Source organism: Euwallacea similis, chromosome 1 (genome assembly GCF_039881205.1).
Source record: "Euwallacea similis isolate ESF13 chromosome 1, ESF131.1, whole genome shotgun sequence".
Taxonomy (NCBI): Eukaryota; Metazoa; Arthropoda; class Insecta; order Coleoptera; family Curculionidae; genus Euwallacea; species Euwallacea similis.
Window position 1 is genome coordinate 7,272,738 of NC_089609.1, and position 17,148 is coordinate 7,289,885.

Sequence of the window (17,148 nt, forward strand, 5' to 3'; positions counted from 1 at the left end):
TTTAATATTTTTACATTAGAAATCGTATTATTCAACAAAGAATCACCGTTAATTATGGAACACCCTGTAAGCGTAGTTTCGTGGCATGGAGATGACAACTTTATCATCTGGTAAATATTTGACAAAAGGAATATAGGGACAATAAAACTATTAAAAATCAATTTATTAATCAATATATTACTTAATTGAAGACAAACTAAATGAAATAAACTCTCTTCTATTGGAATTACGTTCATCGTCTGCATCACGGACCCATTAACTTTAGCGCTAATAATAAGTAAATACAATAATGTGTTCTCGAATATAGAAACAGATTTATTTAAGTATATTACAAGCTAAAAAGGGAACTTTTAAAAGTCCACACTATAAACAACACTCAAAGGGAGATTGCACCAGCACACCAACGGTGCCATGGCCTTAGACTAATACATTTTGAAGGTGATGCAGCGAGTCAGCACATTCAATCACAGTTAAAGTCCGCAATTGGGTATAGAATGTTGGTGCAATTGACAAAAAATATTGTTTAAAAGGCGGTTCGGATTTAATCACTAGAAGCAACAAAATGGCCTTCAGTTTCTTTTTGCTGGCGGCCTTTTTGGATACCGTAATGCCGGGTCTGGTCAAAATCGTCATTTTTTCTTTTAATAATTGGGTACTCAAAATCGACTAACGTGAATAAGATGACTTTCAGCCTATAGAATAAATAACATTATAAAGTGAAATTAATTTGCGATTTTGCAGACAATAGTGGCAAAATTAAATTATCTACATCATTGTAATTTTTTATCGCACTTTTCTTACAAAAATGTTAAAATTTAGAATACTTACACTTGCCTCTTTTACCGCCCTTAATAACTATAATACCTATACATTCATTCTTGGTTTTTTTTATCCATCCTTTAGAGTAACCTCACGCACGACATGTGCGCCGAAGCGTGTTTATAAAAATAATATTAAACTTACTATGAGTGGTATTTTCGCCTTTCTACCCTATACAGCCCAAGTGTTTTTCGTAAGGCGGCAACCTCGCGTAATTGCAATTGAATGCAACAAAATGACTGAAAATTGCATGATATTAAATTGAAATAGATTCTGTAGTTACGCCAGTAAGATTCTCTGATAAAATTAATTTTATCGCACGTTACTGACATTTGACTGAATGATACATAAGGATTCAAGAAGAACCAGAGGTGCTTAAATTTTAATGTGGAAAGGGCACCATTTTATGATTCCAATGTTTTTCCTTTTTGGATGCTTATATTTTGACAATGCCCAATCAATGAGTGTGTTCAGCCTTTGAAGCGCGTTGAACTACGCAATGGGGCACACTCACCCATGTTCCTGTAGATTCGAACTTGCCTAGCTGAATCAAGGCCTTCACAGCGCCCACTTTCCAATGACGATCGAACAGTGTCAAAAAAAAACCTCGACACACCCAAAAAGCTCTGAATGAAACTGTCAAATGTCAATTATAAATGTATTCAAATTACTGAAAATCAAGGCAAATGCTAGACAATTCGCCGCCTTGTACAAATTGACGTTACACAGTCTCCTGCCACGTTTTTACTCAACTGCCTATGGCTATTTGCCGCCCTCTGTTAATACACATTTTGTACATTGGGTGGTGGCGCGGGACCTGCCCAAAATTCTAATGTGTTACTTTTGCACATGCCCGGAACATAGACAAGAAACGTCAAAGTCAAATTTCTATTACTTTCTCTCGGGGGTCATTTTGTTGCATGGTTACACTCGTTCAAGCAATTCCGACGAAAAGCAGCGTTGCCAAATCTTGAGCTGGGAATCGGCTAAAATACCCAAAAGAGCATAAACAAACCAAATTAAATAGGAAATATATTAGCTATTCTATAAATATATATACCTAGGTCATATCCGATAAGAAATTAGTTAATTATACCTCGAAGTTGCAAATTGAAGATATACTACATACATAAAATTTGACAATATCAATGAATAATACTATACATTCTTGGGGTGTGTGATTCCACGAATCAGATTTAGCAAAATGGCGTCAGATGAGACGACTGAGATCAAAAAATTGCGCAACGACGCGTGTCAACGACAAAACCAATGCCAAACAAGAAAAAACAATAACGATGTATAAGTCTATACACCGATATACAATCGAATAGTTTAGAATTTCGAGATTCCGCTAATTGTAAATTATAACAATGTCACATTCGGTAAATTTACGTAATTATGTTTACGACTAGTCTAGTCTCGCAGTCTATCAATTGTTGACTTATGTGGAGGGTTAGGAGGGGAAATCGCGTATTGCACAACAATTGAAATTGTCCCCCCTGTCGAACGGGTGGCAACATCACGATATTGCGACCCACGCAGAGCTACTGGCAACAAAACAAAGTGAACCGAACACTGTTGGCAGTACTAATCTAGACACCTTGAAATGCATAGACTTGGCGGATAATAATTAAATTAACGGTGACTATTGCTTATCTACGATGGTACTTACTGAGCAGTATGACGAGTGTGAAACTTTAGCGCGTTTAACGTGAATATGCTATTAATTACATTTATGTCAACTGTCAGAAAACAGACAGTTGTTTTCAGTCGAAAGAGCGGTGAAAGGTCAAGGCGGCGTCTTCGTCTGTTTTGTGGGTGTTAACTAGTGAAAAAACTATGGTAAGTTGCTTTGGGCATAGATGGCGCCAGTTTACGACATACACTGAGACAATCTGGAAAATGGTCTACTGGAAAACCACTTAATATTACTAACAGACGCCCAAATAAGTGTCTGTCAATATTTCCTATAAATTGACATTTAACTATAATTTCGAATATTGACAAAGGTTTTAAATTTGTACTTATATCGAAAACCCTATATATTCGATGATATTCAATGATGTACCCATGCGAATGTTTGAGTAAAAGTAACTCCAAACTAATGTGATCCTGAGACAGAAACCGACAGAAACCGGTAAATTATAAATATTGATCAGTCGTAAGATTCACAGGCCAAAAAAAATAGGTAAATTACCAAATATTTGGATATGCATAATCTGCTAATTCTGAATTATTAACTGCAAGGTTTTGTTTGATAAACGCTCTGTGTTCCTGGTTTTTCTCAAAATTTGCACTACTTCTTTATAAACAACTTACCGTTGATAATATGTGTTATAATAAAACACATTACTGACCAAACTCACAAAAATGAGAAACAAATTCGCAAAGCAACCCCGCTCAGACGAGAAAGAGAACTTTTGCTTCAAATACGAGTAACTTTCAAATTTAATTTTTTGATTGACGACGAAGAAATATTTGATGACTGAAAAACATTTCACCACCAAAAACAAAAATATCTGTAAGTATGGTCACTTAGACAATGTTCACTATTAGGATTTACAAAAGAATGACAAAAAGTGAATGATAATCAATTTTGTGACAGTAAAAACCAAACATGACGTAAAAGACGAATTTATGTTGAAATTTTTGGACGCATCCGATATTTTGCATCTATACCCCAAAACAAACCAGACGCTCTTCCACTTGACCACCGATTCGCTTAAGTTACTTTGTACTGTCGGTAAGAGAACACATACTTATACTATTCCCTGTTCCTGCTCAGTCAAGGCGAGTCGCCCCCAGCAAGAATAGCATAAAACCTATCGTCACAAGGTACAAAAAAAAAAAATAATATTAACTAACGATAATAGTGCATCAGACAAACGATTGCCAGAGAGCGACCTCTGACGGCGACTAATTGCCGACCGCGGCCACGGCCTGATAATGACCTGTCACGATATCGCTTACTTCCTGACTCTCGAAGATCGTCTCGTGACACATCAGGTCGGCGACATCGCCTTTCCGAGCCTCCGCCTCCCGGTTTTCTAGATTCCGGCTCATTTGAGCGTCCGGTGACAGTGCGATTCCCTGGTTTGAACAGTCGTCGTAGCCCGAATCCGAACTGCTGTCGCTGAAGGGGGTTTTGGGCGTCGGGGTGGCGGTGATGATGGTTGTGACGGATGAGGCGACGGGCACCGTCGTGGACACCGGACGGTTGGCGGCAGTCGCCTTTGCCTTAGCTATACGACCCGAGCAGGGCTTCAGGGAACTGTGGTCCACCATAATTTCGTCGTTTTGGCCCCGGTATATCGTACCGCAACAGATCGTTTCCCTGCAAATAAAAGTACGATGTGTTATTAAGCAGTTTAAGTGAATTAAGCCACAATTGAAACACTGCATAAGAAATTTAAGGTGCATTTTAAATTGCCGGAAATTTTCCAAAAACTCACTTTTTCCAATAATCCAGATCAATAAAACCGCTAACATTAAAGTGTATCTCGTCCCGTCTCCGCGATTTGCCCTTCCTCCTGCGACTGCGGTCCTTTGACACCTCCACGTGGTCCTCGACATCGCTGATACCCGGGCTTCCATTGCGCGAGGAGCCCATGCTAAAGTAAAATTACTTTATGAGGAACACTATATATAAGGAAAATGGCTGTGAAACAAACCTTGGCCCGTCCTCAGACAAGAAGTCTACATCGTTAATATCCATATCCTCCGGGCCGTCGCTCTTGTCCGAAAGAGGTGGACTATACTCCCTAAAAAGTCCACTTTAATATACTGATACGCAACCATAAGGAACCGAAAATTTGGTTCCGAATAAGAGAAGCTGATAAAAATTTGCTCGACTCGCGGGGGTTTTCTAAATGTATTGATTTATTTATTTTTAGTTTTTTTCCTGAATTTGAAGAGTTGGTGACTTCTAAGCCGACTTAACAAAATGTAAACTAAAAAACTTTTGAAAACCCCTTTCTTAATTGTTTTACTTCACTGTTGAAAAAATTAACTTTCAGAGTTTTTAGCTCAGGTCATAATTACTTAGTGAATTTACACGGTTGCACCGTATTTTTTTTTGTAAAAAATTCGGTTTTTTGTCAGTCCTGATTTAAATACACGTACCTCTCAAATTGCTTCTTTTTCATCTTGTCGTTGAGTTTATCTCCATTCAGCTTCCGGTTGCGGGTTTTAAACTTGGTAAAGGACTTCATGCCAGGACCTGCTCGTGCATCCACTACCTGTTTGGGGGGATACCAAAGCTGCATTTTAGTAATTCGAAGCATGATACGTTTTGGGGGGGATTAGTGAAATTGACGGCAAGTTTGACAGGTGACTGGTTGAGAGTTTGTTTAGTTGGAAGGTGAGAGGCTTGTTTGAGGGCGCAATCTAAATGATTGGGGGGTCGAGCGCTAGAGGAGAATCCGAAATTGCTGCCGATAACTTATTATAACTGTTACTAAACTCTCAAAGACTGCTTGCAAGAACAAATCTAAAGTTATGTTTCAGCAACGGTTAGCAAGGATGACTGACGATCAGAGACCTACGCCTTACCCAAGAACTGTGGAACTAGTTAAATAAGCATTTGTGCACATAAGTTTATATGACTTTGTTACTGAAAATCATACAGATTCCCCCATGAATAATTACATATTATTATGAAACACCTTGTAAATCAATAAGGATACGTCTTAATTAAACTTAATTGACAATTATCGGCTTCTTACATGTCTCCAATTCCTGTCAGACCCTGCAGGCAGTTTTTTCCAACGCTTGACCAATAGGACACAGGCGTTGCAGATCTCCCCCTGTCTGGGGGTAGCCAATTTGAAACATTCCATGAAGTCTTCTTCGTATTTCTTACTGTCGGTGAACCTGGAACTACTAGACTTGGCCTTGCAGATGCAGCATCCCGTCGAGGATCTGTATACTTTCGGTCTGTGGAACGAAAACATGGCGATCGATGGAAACGAACGCGGGATAGTATCTAGAATCTAGTGAACCTAAAAGAAAAGAGAACTTTAAAATGATACGTTTTAAATTAAATAAAACAAACGTTTCATTAAAGAGATACCTGTCAAGTTTTAAAATTTTTTTTTAATCTTTAATAAAAAACAACAATAAAAAATAAGTGTCTGGACTATTCGCTTCTACCTGACAAATACCGAGAAATGATGAGAGGAGCACTATAGCAAAGTAATAAACAGACGACAGGTCACCCTAATCCAAATATTAAGATTGTATACGCAATTAATAACAACCCGAAGATGTGTTCCTTATCCAGATTTCTGATAAGAGGATTAAACCTTAATTTGTTATCTGTAGGAAGACCAAAAATATGGAGAATATCAGGAAGAAAATCAGGAGGATCTACACGGGATCATTTACTCCCTCTGATATTCGAATTACAAGGAACGCTATTGATATAACATCGATGTTTAAACAATTTTTAAAACAAAATAATGTATGATTTGATCTAATAGTTTTAACTACTGATTCACATTTAACAGAAATAGAAGAAACTGAAACCTTGGAAAGTGAATAAGTTTTTTGAAATTCTCCAAAATTTTATTTAGATTAATTTTTTTTATTATTGTCAGAATTATCCACATATCCCTCAGGACCAGATACAATTTTCTAATATCTTAGAGTTCTCAATTTTTCTGCAATTGACATTAACATGTGCTAAAAGCGTAACCGCTGTTCTCGAAAAACAATGTCCCATATAGGATTTTGCTCGGCAATTGCTCAACGTCTCATATGAAATTTTCATCATATTAAATCAACTTTATATTAGTTAGTAAATGATCCAACTATTCCTGGATAATTTTTTAAATATTTATTCGGGCATTGCCCTTTAAATATAGATTTTTATTTTAATAATGTACAACTCCTAGTTTCCGGACAATATGGCGAATGCGCCACTTTCGACATAAAATTTAAATTATTCACAAAAAAAAACTAATTTAATTGAATGTTATCAGCCAGCATGGTGGCTTAAGTGTCTTGCCAAGCAAACTGCAGTGAACTAATGGAGGTATTTACTTCGTTTCAGCCTTAATCATCCTCCTTATCAAACATAATGACCACTATCTTAACTTCGCTCCCTATAAAGAAAGAAGTAAACAAATTCCTTACTTCAGTCAATGGTCTACTTTCATTTCAGTTGTAACCACAGTTGGGCGGGCTAAAAATAGACTTGGACCGGTATGATGGCCGACACTGTATATAAATGGCATGAATTAATGCAGTCAGATGACTCGTTTCTTTTGTCGTGTCGGGCGTGTACCTGCCAAAGGGCAAGCACCCATTCTGATAATTGAAAACAAACCGTTTACCTGAGAAGAATATCAGTTCACTTTAAACGCACATGAAACTATAAATGCAGTATAAACGCACTTGAACCGGTTCAACATTCGGCCCGGCCTTGAGGTGTTTTTTTTTTAATTTAGATAGTAATAATTGTTTTCAAATGTATCACATTGGTAAGCTCATAAAATAGTCAATAATGAAGCAGTTAAAATTGTCCATTGACTTATCACAGTATAATCGTTCAGAACAATAGCCCCTGTGTTTGGATGAATGACATGAAAACACGCACAATGAAAATATGTTTCTTCAATTGACAAAATGGCGAAGAGAACCATGAAATTTCATACCAGCAGTAAATACAAATAATTATTATTCTCCTTATCGCCGAATTAGATAATTCTAAGAAGTAAACATGACCTACGGAATGGATAAACTTAGGTATACAAACAAAAAACACTACGTCACCGAGATATGTGGGACAAAAATAGACTGTGTAGTTGTTTATAACATCTTCAATCGTATCAAAACAACAGGGTAATTAATTTTAGGTGTTTTTACTTAGTTCACGATAAACAAGTTTAACAAAATGGCAGTTGTTTCAATGTTAATTCGATTAACTTTAAAATTTGGAGTAGGTTGGGTATTCCTAGACAATGGTATGGCCCAAAGTTTCCCGCCAAATGCCACGCTGAGGTTGTTCACCCCAGACGCGTGGTGCGCGAGGTGATGCGATCGATCGCACGTAGCACGTTGGCAGTAGCAACTTGCAGAAGAGTGAAACGAATTGGGAAATGATGGTGTTACGTTTTGATCGGAAATCTAACTTTAGGTACCTTTATGTGGGCAGACGATCTTTATTAACGGTAATCCGAGTCATCTTAATATCAACATTTACCTTAGAATACCAGAAACCATCATTCAGAAATAAGCTAACTGATAAGAAGATCAAAAACTTTAGTCACAATTTTATCGATTCCAAGGAGCGCCAGCTCATTATGTTCTATCTGTTCGACAATTTCTCAATGATGTATTTGCAAGCCTTGCTGAATCTCCTGCCTTACATCTTTTTAGTTTTCCTCTTTGGAGCAAATTAAGAGATGGCTGAACTTAGATAGCATTTAAAACACAATTTTTACTGGAGACTAAAATATGGTGATTTTAATGCCGCTTATACAGGGTTGCTCATTAGTGCATCAAAGTGTGAAGTTTCAGTAAACATGACTTTTACAAGGAAATGTTTCGTATCAAAATTTTTGGTCATTAAGCGGTGCCTATTTTCAAAGTACAGGGTCCGTTATAAGTGTGGTAGAAACATTTTTTTTTCTTTTTGAATGGAACTCCCCAATTTTATTGCCATTTTCACATTTATCGCCAAAATTTAAGGTCAGTTTGTGTAAAATGTCAAAAATTCACTGTTTCTGAATTCTTTGGGAAAATTTTAGTAGCTGCAAGTTCTCACAGAAGTCAGTGCTATACCCTAACCGCCCCGTCATTCGGAATTGATCTTATAAGATTCCAAGAGGACCCCTACCTAATAAGCTATGTTTTGTGATGTTTTAATTAAAAAAAAGTTTTCCATAACCCCCAAAATAAGCCTCCGAATTTGCATGAATTCAAACCTCAATAATTTGCTTATTTCAAATGGAATGCTCCAATTTTTTTTGCCTGTAGCATATTCAAAATTCAAAAAATCTATAGCTTTTGTTAACATTCCCCTATAACTAAACACAGCCGTTTTTAAGTTCCTGAAAATTGCTTTTTTTGCTTCTAAGTACACCAGTAACTTCATCACAGACAAATATTACTCAATCTCCGGTGACGTTCAGTGTCACTTCGATATTTTTTTATGACTATCGATGACTACTATTAATTTGTTCCCGGAATCGTACGTTCATTCTAATGTATTTTTCGTTAATATTAACCTTTTCATTTATAAGTAAATAGGTTTTTTCTGGCAAGATTGCATCTGTGTTCTGATCGAAATGGAGGACAATTTGAGAATTTATTGTGAATACCTCATTTGCATAAAAATAAAATAACTTCCCGTAGTTTTACACATTTTTGGATTCTGAACACGATGCCGCCAAGAAACTTGGGGCATTCCATTAGAAATAAGCAAGTTATTGAGATCTGAAGTCATGCAATTTCAGATGCCTATTTCGGGGTTTATGAATTTTTTTTTTAATTAATACACGTCAAAACTTAGTTTATTAGGTTCTCTTGGAGCCCCATAATACTGATTCCGAAATTCGCAGCGGTTGGGGTACAGCACCGATTTCCGTAAGATTAAAATTTTCGAATTTTCCTGAATAACTCAGAAACGGTAAATTGTTGACATAAAAACTTTTATATAAACTGACTTTAAAATTTTACGATAAATTCGAAATTGGCAAAAAAATTAGAGAGTTATATAAAAAAACATAATTTGGTCTTATTATACTTTTATAACAGACCCTGTACATCTTAAAATAATTTTAAAACGCATTTAAAATGCAACTTTGACATAAAATATTTCCTACTAACACTTAGATTTACTGAGATATGTATATCGCACTTTGATGCACTAATGAGCAACATTGTATATTCAGGGTGTTTCAACACAAAAAGGATATATTTAAACGATGTATTCAGAAGATTAAAATAAGAAAAATAAACCAATATGTTGTAGTACAATATGCTTAATAAAGGAATAAGACGTCATACAAAGAATTTGTAAAAATGATTGATTATTGTGCTTGAGGAGTCACTAACATCAGGAATTATAGCATGGCTAGGTTCTAGACTAGATTCTTGGATACCATCTTTGACAAAATGCTAAAGCAGAATGTACTTATTAATGATCTTAGTGGTTAAGCTTCTCAGAAAGTTATTATGGGAAATATTTGAAAGTGTATTAAAAGTAATAAAAAGGCTTAGACCTATATTACCATCTGGCATTCTGTGGTACCACATAGGATTCGGGAAAGCTGCTACGTTCACTAAAAAGTGATAGCTTTGTTGCCAGGCTATTAAGTAATAACATTATTTATGTACAAAATATGCAAAAATTTGCACATTTGCGACAACAAATTTATATTCCATTCCTGGTGTGAAGCATGGCTGCTAGAAAATTGTCTCAATATTTACCATTTGTTTAAATTATCAGTCATAAAACCTATACAGAGTGGATTGCAGGCTTGCCATTAAGCCAATTGCAATCTTTCAATAAAATATTCATATTCCTGCGTGTGTTGACACTCAAAAGCAATTAAAATGACAGAATAATTGTCGTTTGCCATTCAATTAGGTGATGGACAGTATTTGCAAAGAACTTGGCAAAGAGTCAAAGACCAAGGTTAATATGTCTGACCTGAACACTATATGAATCCTTACTAGTAAAAGTACAGTGTGTATACTCAATCAGTCAAATTATTTCTAAAAAGGATTAAGAACTCTATTGGCTTGGTTCCCCAATGTATTTTCCAAAAATTTGATTTTGGGTTTCCCTGGGCCCCCGACAAGCCTGTATTGGATGTGAGGCCAAACTATTAATATGCTGCCATCTTTATTAGCAGGCTAGATATTTGTCAGATTTCTGCTATCTATCGAAACTAGTTTAACGGTTAACTGCACATTCTTAACTAGGACCTTAAAGGTCCAATTAAAAATGTGGCTAAGAAAATAAGATTTCAGGAAAATTTCTGGGCAATTTCCTTTTCCCAGTAAAAATTTCTGTGTGGAATTTCCAATTACCCGTCACTACTGGAAAGTATATTCAAATAAAGGAACTCTGAAAGAAATATTCCAGAGTGCACATAAAGTAAAATTAACCACAATAACTTTAGGAAGAAGTATTATGAATCCAAAAGTCAGCCATTCTTTTTTCTTAAAACCTTTTTATTTTAAGGGAAATTCGTTTCATATCCTTATTTTTAATAGAGGATTATACTCATTGATGTTATGGTATTGCAGAAGGATTTGAAATTTCACTTTAAATTGGGTAAATAGCACGAAGGCAAACACATACTGTGTCAATGCTCTCTGAACTACATAGTTACCACCAAGGCACCCCAAACATATTGGCCCCACCATAGGAAGGATTGCTATAAATGACTATTAACATTAAATAAGGTAAATATAAATTAATCATAATTTCCAGCCTGTTTTCAAGACTTAAATAAACAGCTTCCAAATTGAGGTCACAACAACAAACCAGCACCTAGCTGGTAGGATTGAAAATCAGAATTTGGTTGCTTGCCTTTTAATGACAAAGAATAGCATTCCTAAATAGCTGCATTATTTAAGATACTTGGTGTACCTAGGAACCTCGCAAACTCCAAAAAAGCCAACAAGCATGTAGCAATTTCTAATGAATATCATTAAGAATCATTAAGAACCTTCCAATTAGGGTAAAGCATAAACTTAGGGCCATTTACCATCAAACATTTGACAAATAGATAACAGCTGATGGATTAATCCTAGGCATGCCGTTAATATTTCAAGGCCTACTTCAGCATGTTTTGGGTAATTTTAAAAAATTTTTGATCACCCTGTATTTTAAGATGAAGTAAAGTCTTGCTTTGGTTTTGTGTAATAAACGTTTGGTGTCAAGAGCACCCCGAAAATCGGCAAGGCTTCTCAAGTAATTGGATCATGTGGCCGTGTACTGCAGATCGCAGACTTGATCTTGAAGGTTTTTCGTACCATTAAGTCGAAAAATGCACGTGCAACTAGTGAAAGTTTTGACTACGTGCGAACGGTAGTTGCAGACATGGTCAATTGCATTTGTTGCCTAGGCCGACAGCTTGAGACGCCATGTATATTCTCATAGGAGACAATGCACATTTCTAGTTGCTTAAAGACTCAGTTGGAGAATATGTTAAGAAGTCGTCGGATTCAATACTGCCAATTTCTACGACCTGAATAAACCTTCATACTAAGGACTGTAGCTTAGGGGAGACAAGAACTGACGCCACCACGTTCGATGGAATTATAAGTGAAATACGATATAAATTTATGTGACACTTGTTAGAAAATGTTTTACTTACACTTAGACGGCGATTTCCACACAAATCACACTATAAATCCGCGTAATTTTGTATAAAATCCTTTAAAAAATCACACAAACACACTTATCAAACCAGTACAGATGACGGCCGAATGAAAAGACTGTTTACTGCGCAACTGATCGGCGCACCGTTGCAATATTCACCGACAGCTTAAATAATTTCTAAATATTATTTCTTCAAAAGGATCATTTTTGGAGGCATTACGTCCCGAAAATTATTATTCAAATTTTTTAGCGTAAAATTCTGACTGGACCTCTCATAAAGCGTTGAATATATAAACTTAAATTGAGTTAGCAATTTGAGCAACGGCGTCCAAGAAGAAATGCCGAGCGGTGACAACTTCCGAGGCGGTTCTTTCAAATAGAAGTATTTTCAATCCCTATTTATATTAAACTTCTGGCTTGAATCTTTGAATAACCATCGGATTAAGCCTTTGCTAATTTAGCTGTCCAACTCCAATGAAAATCATGTCAAATCATACTATATTTAATCACAAAAAAGAGAACATTTCACATAGCCTCTCGTAACACTGACCTCTGGCGGCCTGGTACGAAAACTACAAGGAGAAATGATTTCGCAACAACGCCTAAAATTTTGCTTCACTCTATTTCCTCTTATGAATATCCACTAAGAGCGACACATTATTATTGCTATCTCTTTCAACTCGCAGCAAAATCTGAGCTTCACTATTGCTCATGACCAAGAATATTTTTTGCAAACAGCTGATCGTCCTGTCAACATGACAAAGGACAAAGGCGAATACACAACATATATTTGATTATTCGTAAATGTTTCTCAATTTTAATGCAAAATCATGGCAAATTCGTCTAGTGGTGGTCTTAGTTTTAAGGTAGTTCTTTTAGGAGAGGGTTGCGTGGGTAAAACTAGCTTAGTTCTTAGATATGTTGAGGATAAGTTTAATAGCAAACACATATCTACTGTCCAGGTAATTATGTCTTCTCATTGAGTTGAGTCTCTCAATAAATCAAGATTATGACAAATTGCCTTACAGGCTTCATTCCTAAACAAAAAACTAAATATTGAAGGAAGAAGGGTGACACTAGCTATATGGGACACAGCAGGACAAGAGAAGTTCCATGCCTTAGGGCCTATATATTATCGATCATCCAATGGGGCAGTGTTAGTGTATGATATAACAGGTAAGCCTTTCAGACTGTAAAAGCTACTTTTACTACTTCGCAAGCATTTTTCCAGACCAAGATTCTTTTCAAAAAGTTAAAACGTGGGTGAAGGAATTGCGAAAAATGTTGGGACGTGATGTGTGCCTGGCAATCATAGGTAACAAAATAGATCTCGAGAAAGACAGAGTTGTATCTGTTGAGGAAGCTGAAGGGTGAGTTTTTGAGCAATATGGGCAGTATCAGGTGAATTTTCTATAACTAGAGATGTAAAATTTTTGAAATTTCAAAAATGTGGCCAAATATATATGTAATTGTATGGATATTAAAAAAACGACCTTTGAAACATTACACAGAGAGAGCAGTTTATTTACATTCTCATTTCACTAGTATCACTTAATCTGCATAGTGATTAGGTACTTTCTAAATGCAAGTGAGTGAGTATGCCTACTTCATTAATACTCTTTTGCTAACTATATTTGAGTAATAAACTTTAAAATTAAGCTATTATTAAATTCATTCCCCTGTTATTAAATTCATTGTCTTCTTATTAAATTTAGTGACTTAAGAATTCTCCATTATTTAGAGATGTCCATAAATAAAGGTTTTCCTGTAATTGCAAAAATGCTCTTTAGCCCCTGCACCACTGCAGTACTATTTCCTTTAAAAACCTAAGACTTTTATATTAAACCTACATCTCTATCACCTCTATCTCTAATAGTAACTTCTGTAACTGCCATTTCAAATATAACCAGATACTCTTTACAGATATTCCAATGTTCCATGTTAAATACCATGCTGTATCTATATTCTAGGTATGCAACAAAAGTAGGCGCCACTCATTTCTTCACATCGGCGAAACTGAACCAAGGAGTGGAGGAGATGTTTCTTAGCCTGACAAAACAAATGATCACCAAACAAGAGGAGAAGGAGGCCAATGGCAGCCTGGCAAGACAAAATTCTCTAAGAAGGAATATGCTTGTTGTTACTGATGATGAAGCTGAGACTGAAGCACCCACTTCTAGGAGCTGCTGCGGCTCGGGAGGGGCTTGAGGATAAAGGGTGTTAGGTATCAATAAATCATCCGTATGTGAAAAACTGTGACATTAAAATAATCTAATAATGTACTGACCTATTTGAAGCTTTGCAAGTTGGGGCAGTAGGAAGAACTGTAGGTAGGTGCCTACTGAGTGTTCCTGTTTTAGTTCTTCTGTTTTTTTTCAGTATTCTCTGCTTATTATCGAGTCGCATTTTGTCTGTATGTATATAGAACCCCTGTGTATATATAGATTAACAAAAATAGTTAGTTTTATTGTGATACACGTGTAATATGTTATTGAAGATTGTAGTTAATGATGATAAATTAATAAAATTTTATGAATAATTCCGCTATATTGTGGTATCATTCGATTAAATAAGTGAAGAATTGTGTTTAAAATCATAAATTTCACCACTGATGAAGCTATAGAAGCTACTGCATTACTTTTCTTAAGTCAAAATTCATATACAAAAAATAATATATGGACGTGGGAAAAATAGAAAGAAGTAGGCGAAAATTGCACAGGAAGTTTTTAAGAATCGGAGCACCTATAGGTTACTTATTATTTTTAATTACTTATTATTTATATTACTTACTTATCACCTTTGGGCCAAGGACTATGCTGAGCTCCATCATTAAGGACCATTTATAAGTGTGGAAGTTTTAAATGGAACAGTCCATATAACTAAGATGCCGAACACATGCGGCTAAAATCCTCGAACACGTTAATTTTTATTTTTTCTTACGGTTTTTTTAATGGTAAATTCATGTATGCAGGGGAGCCCAAAAATCAGGTACGACCACCAACTTTGTTTTTTCAAATGAAAACACCTCTTTTTTTATTTAATTTTTGAATTCTACGCAAAGTTCTAAGTGTGTTTCATGTACCGTGTTCTATACTTAAACGTAACAGATCTCGAGAAATTTACGATTGAACATATAAAAAACTAAAATTTTATATATACATATAAAAAATCAGAACTCAATAAGCTTTCAGTCTCATGGAAAACATGAAGAGGCAAAATTGCGTTGACCAAATAAAACATAAATTACCTGTTTTTAAGTAGTTTATTAATCACGTTTTACAAAATTCGGCCAAATTAATACGACTGGGCGTTGGAACTGGACGTATTTGGTAAGTGTTGAGTTAATTATTATTATTACAAAAATATAACTGCTTTTAATTGGTTCATCGACGCCTCCTGCACATTAAAATTACCTACTTATCCAATAAAACCTATAATCTCGAGTTCAACAATAATTGCCTAAGACGATCAGCTTTATAACTTTCGTTAAATAAATATCTACTATTTACAATAATAATCGATCTTCATATCACACGTGAATTAAGGCTTTTTTTAAGATTTACGGCCCACGTTCCTCCCTTCAAAGCAATACACCAGATATGTAATTTACCACACCATTTTCACAACTCCTATTACATTGTTTTGTGTCTTACACAAGAGGAAAAATCTTGTTTCCTCATTTCGTAGGAGCGGAGCCTCCGCCTCACTGTGGGAACTGCTAAATTTTCAGATATGTCGTCTTGTTCTTCTCTGCCCCGATCAGCTCTGCAAAAACTCATACAATCATTATAATAATATCGAAATAATGAAACTACTGTGAGTGGATGAAATTAGTGAAACCCAATAGTTGACGATTAGAAATCCGCAAATACTATGTATTTAGAAGAGCAACTGCGCATGCGATAATATCTGAATGTCGAATAAAAACTTTAGCTATTTCTCAAATAACAAGACGCAGTAATAATTTAAATAATAATTTGAAAACAGTTGGAGGAAAAAAACGGAAAAGAAAAAAGTGAAATTTTCAGTGACTTGGAAGTGGACGTAGCCCTATTTCGATTTTCGGCAAGTTAAGCACTAATCCACTTCTGCAAAATTGGAGAAAATGGCGTTGGCGATCATACGTCTCGTACAGGTATTTCTAGTTCAAGTGAAAACATAGGGATTGTACAAGTGAAAGAAAGATCGTATAAGGTTTAATATTCTTAGGATAAAAACCAACGAAATGGATTGCGAGGGTAGCCATTGATGTGGGCGGAGTCAGTCCAGTGTTACCAGATCTCTCACCGTTTCAGGATTTTGATTAATGTAAGTTCTAGTGATGAATTAATCGTTTTTTTAAATTTATTTGCAGTACTTCTTTTTGCTCTGATATTTTTTAAATTCCATCGCCGCGAAGACAACGAAATCGATACTAATCTAAATGTTGAAGTGGAGACATCGGTCAGCTTGACTCCGCCCACGTCAGCCGCTACCTTCACAACCCACTTCGTTGGTCATTGTCGAAGGCATATTTAAATCTTATGTGGTTTTTTTCCCACTTGAGTAATCCCTATGTTCTCACTTGAATTGGTGATATCTGGATATGCGACAAAACTTTTCCGACATCCTGCGAAACTTTCCATTATTGTGACGACCTACTGTGTATTTCTGGTCAATATACCTACTTAACAATCCGAAAAATGTCAAAGTATCTATTACAGAAATGTCTCTGAAAACTCACTTGGCTTCTATTCTGGTCATGCGCTGCTTTAGCTTTGCCTGACTGGCCGAGAATTCGGCCAGGAGGCGTGCCAACCTGGTTTGTATATTCTCCACTACGTTCTCCAACTTCTTGATGCTGTCCTCCATGGAATGTTGAGTTTCCTTGGCGCGCTTGAACACGTCCTCATCCAGGAGGCCATCTTTGCGGAGCAGTTGGCAACCGCGCTCGATTAAAGTCGCTTTGGCCTGGTGACAATTTTCAAAAATTGAAAAGCATTAAAATT

The 17,148-nt window shown here is 36.0% G+C and overlaps 4 protein-coding genes across 6 annotated transcripts in view; 2 read left to right on the plus strand and 2 right to left on the minus strand.

Moving 5' to 3' along the window:
* The window catches only part of LOC136412049 (protein-L-histidine N-pros-methyltransferase), a 210,724-nt gene that overhangs the window by 190,427 nt on the left and 3,149 nt on the right, over positions 1 to 17,148 (plus strand). The window lies entirely within an intron of this gene.
* On the minus strand, positions 158 to 12,293 carry LOC136416720 (SIN3-HDAC complex-associated factor). The gene is made up of 6 exons (XM_066402075.1): positions 12,156 to 12,293; positions 5,544 to 5,819; positions 4,942 to 5,057; positions 4,491 to 4,580; positions 4,272 to 4,430; positions 158 to 4,153 (listed from the first exon to the last, which is right to left on the minus strand). The coding sequence occupies exons 2-6, from the start codon at positions 5,769 to 5,771 to the stop codon at positions 3,736 to 3,738; spliced, it is 1,011 nt and encodes a 336-aa protein (XP_066258172.1). The 5' UTR covers positions 5,772 to 5,819; positions 12,156 to 12,293; the 3' UTR covers positions 158 to 3,735.
* Rab21 (RAS oncogene family member Rab21) lies at positions 12,874 to 14,707 on the plus strand. The gene is made up of 4 exons (XM_066402162.1): positions 12,874 to 13,122; positions 13,189 to 13,336; positions 13,392 to 13,530; positions 14,131 to 14,707. Exons 1-4 carry the CDS (start codon positions 12,991 to 12,993, stop codon positions 14,366 to 14,368), a joined length of 657 nt encoding a protein of 218 aa, XP_066258259.1. The 5' UTR covers positions 12,874 to 12,990; the 3' UTR covers positions 14,369 to 14,707.
* Positions 15,404 to 17,148, minus strand: part of CngA (Cyclic nucleotide-gated ion channel subunit A) — a 48,388-nt gene continuing 46,643 nt past the window's right edge. For both annotated transcript variants that reach the window (XM_066394876.1, XM_066394884.1), the window contains 2 exons: positions 16,884 to 17,110; positions 15,404 to 15,925 (listed from right to left, as the gene is read on the minus strand). In XM_066394876.1, the coding sequence (XP_066250973.1) occupies positions 15,793 to 15,925; positions 16,884 to 17,110 (360 nt within the window). In that variant the 3' untranslated portion in view covers positions 15,404 to 15,792. The remainder of the gene's footprint in view (positions 15,926 to 16,883; positions 17,111 to 17,148) is intronic.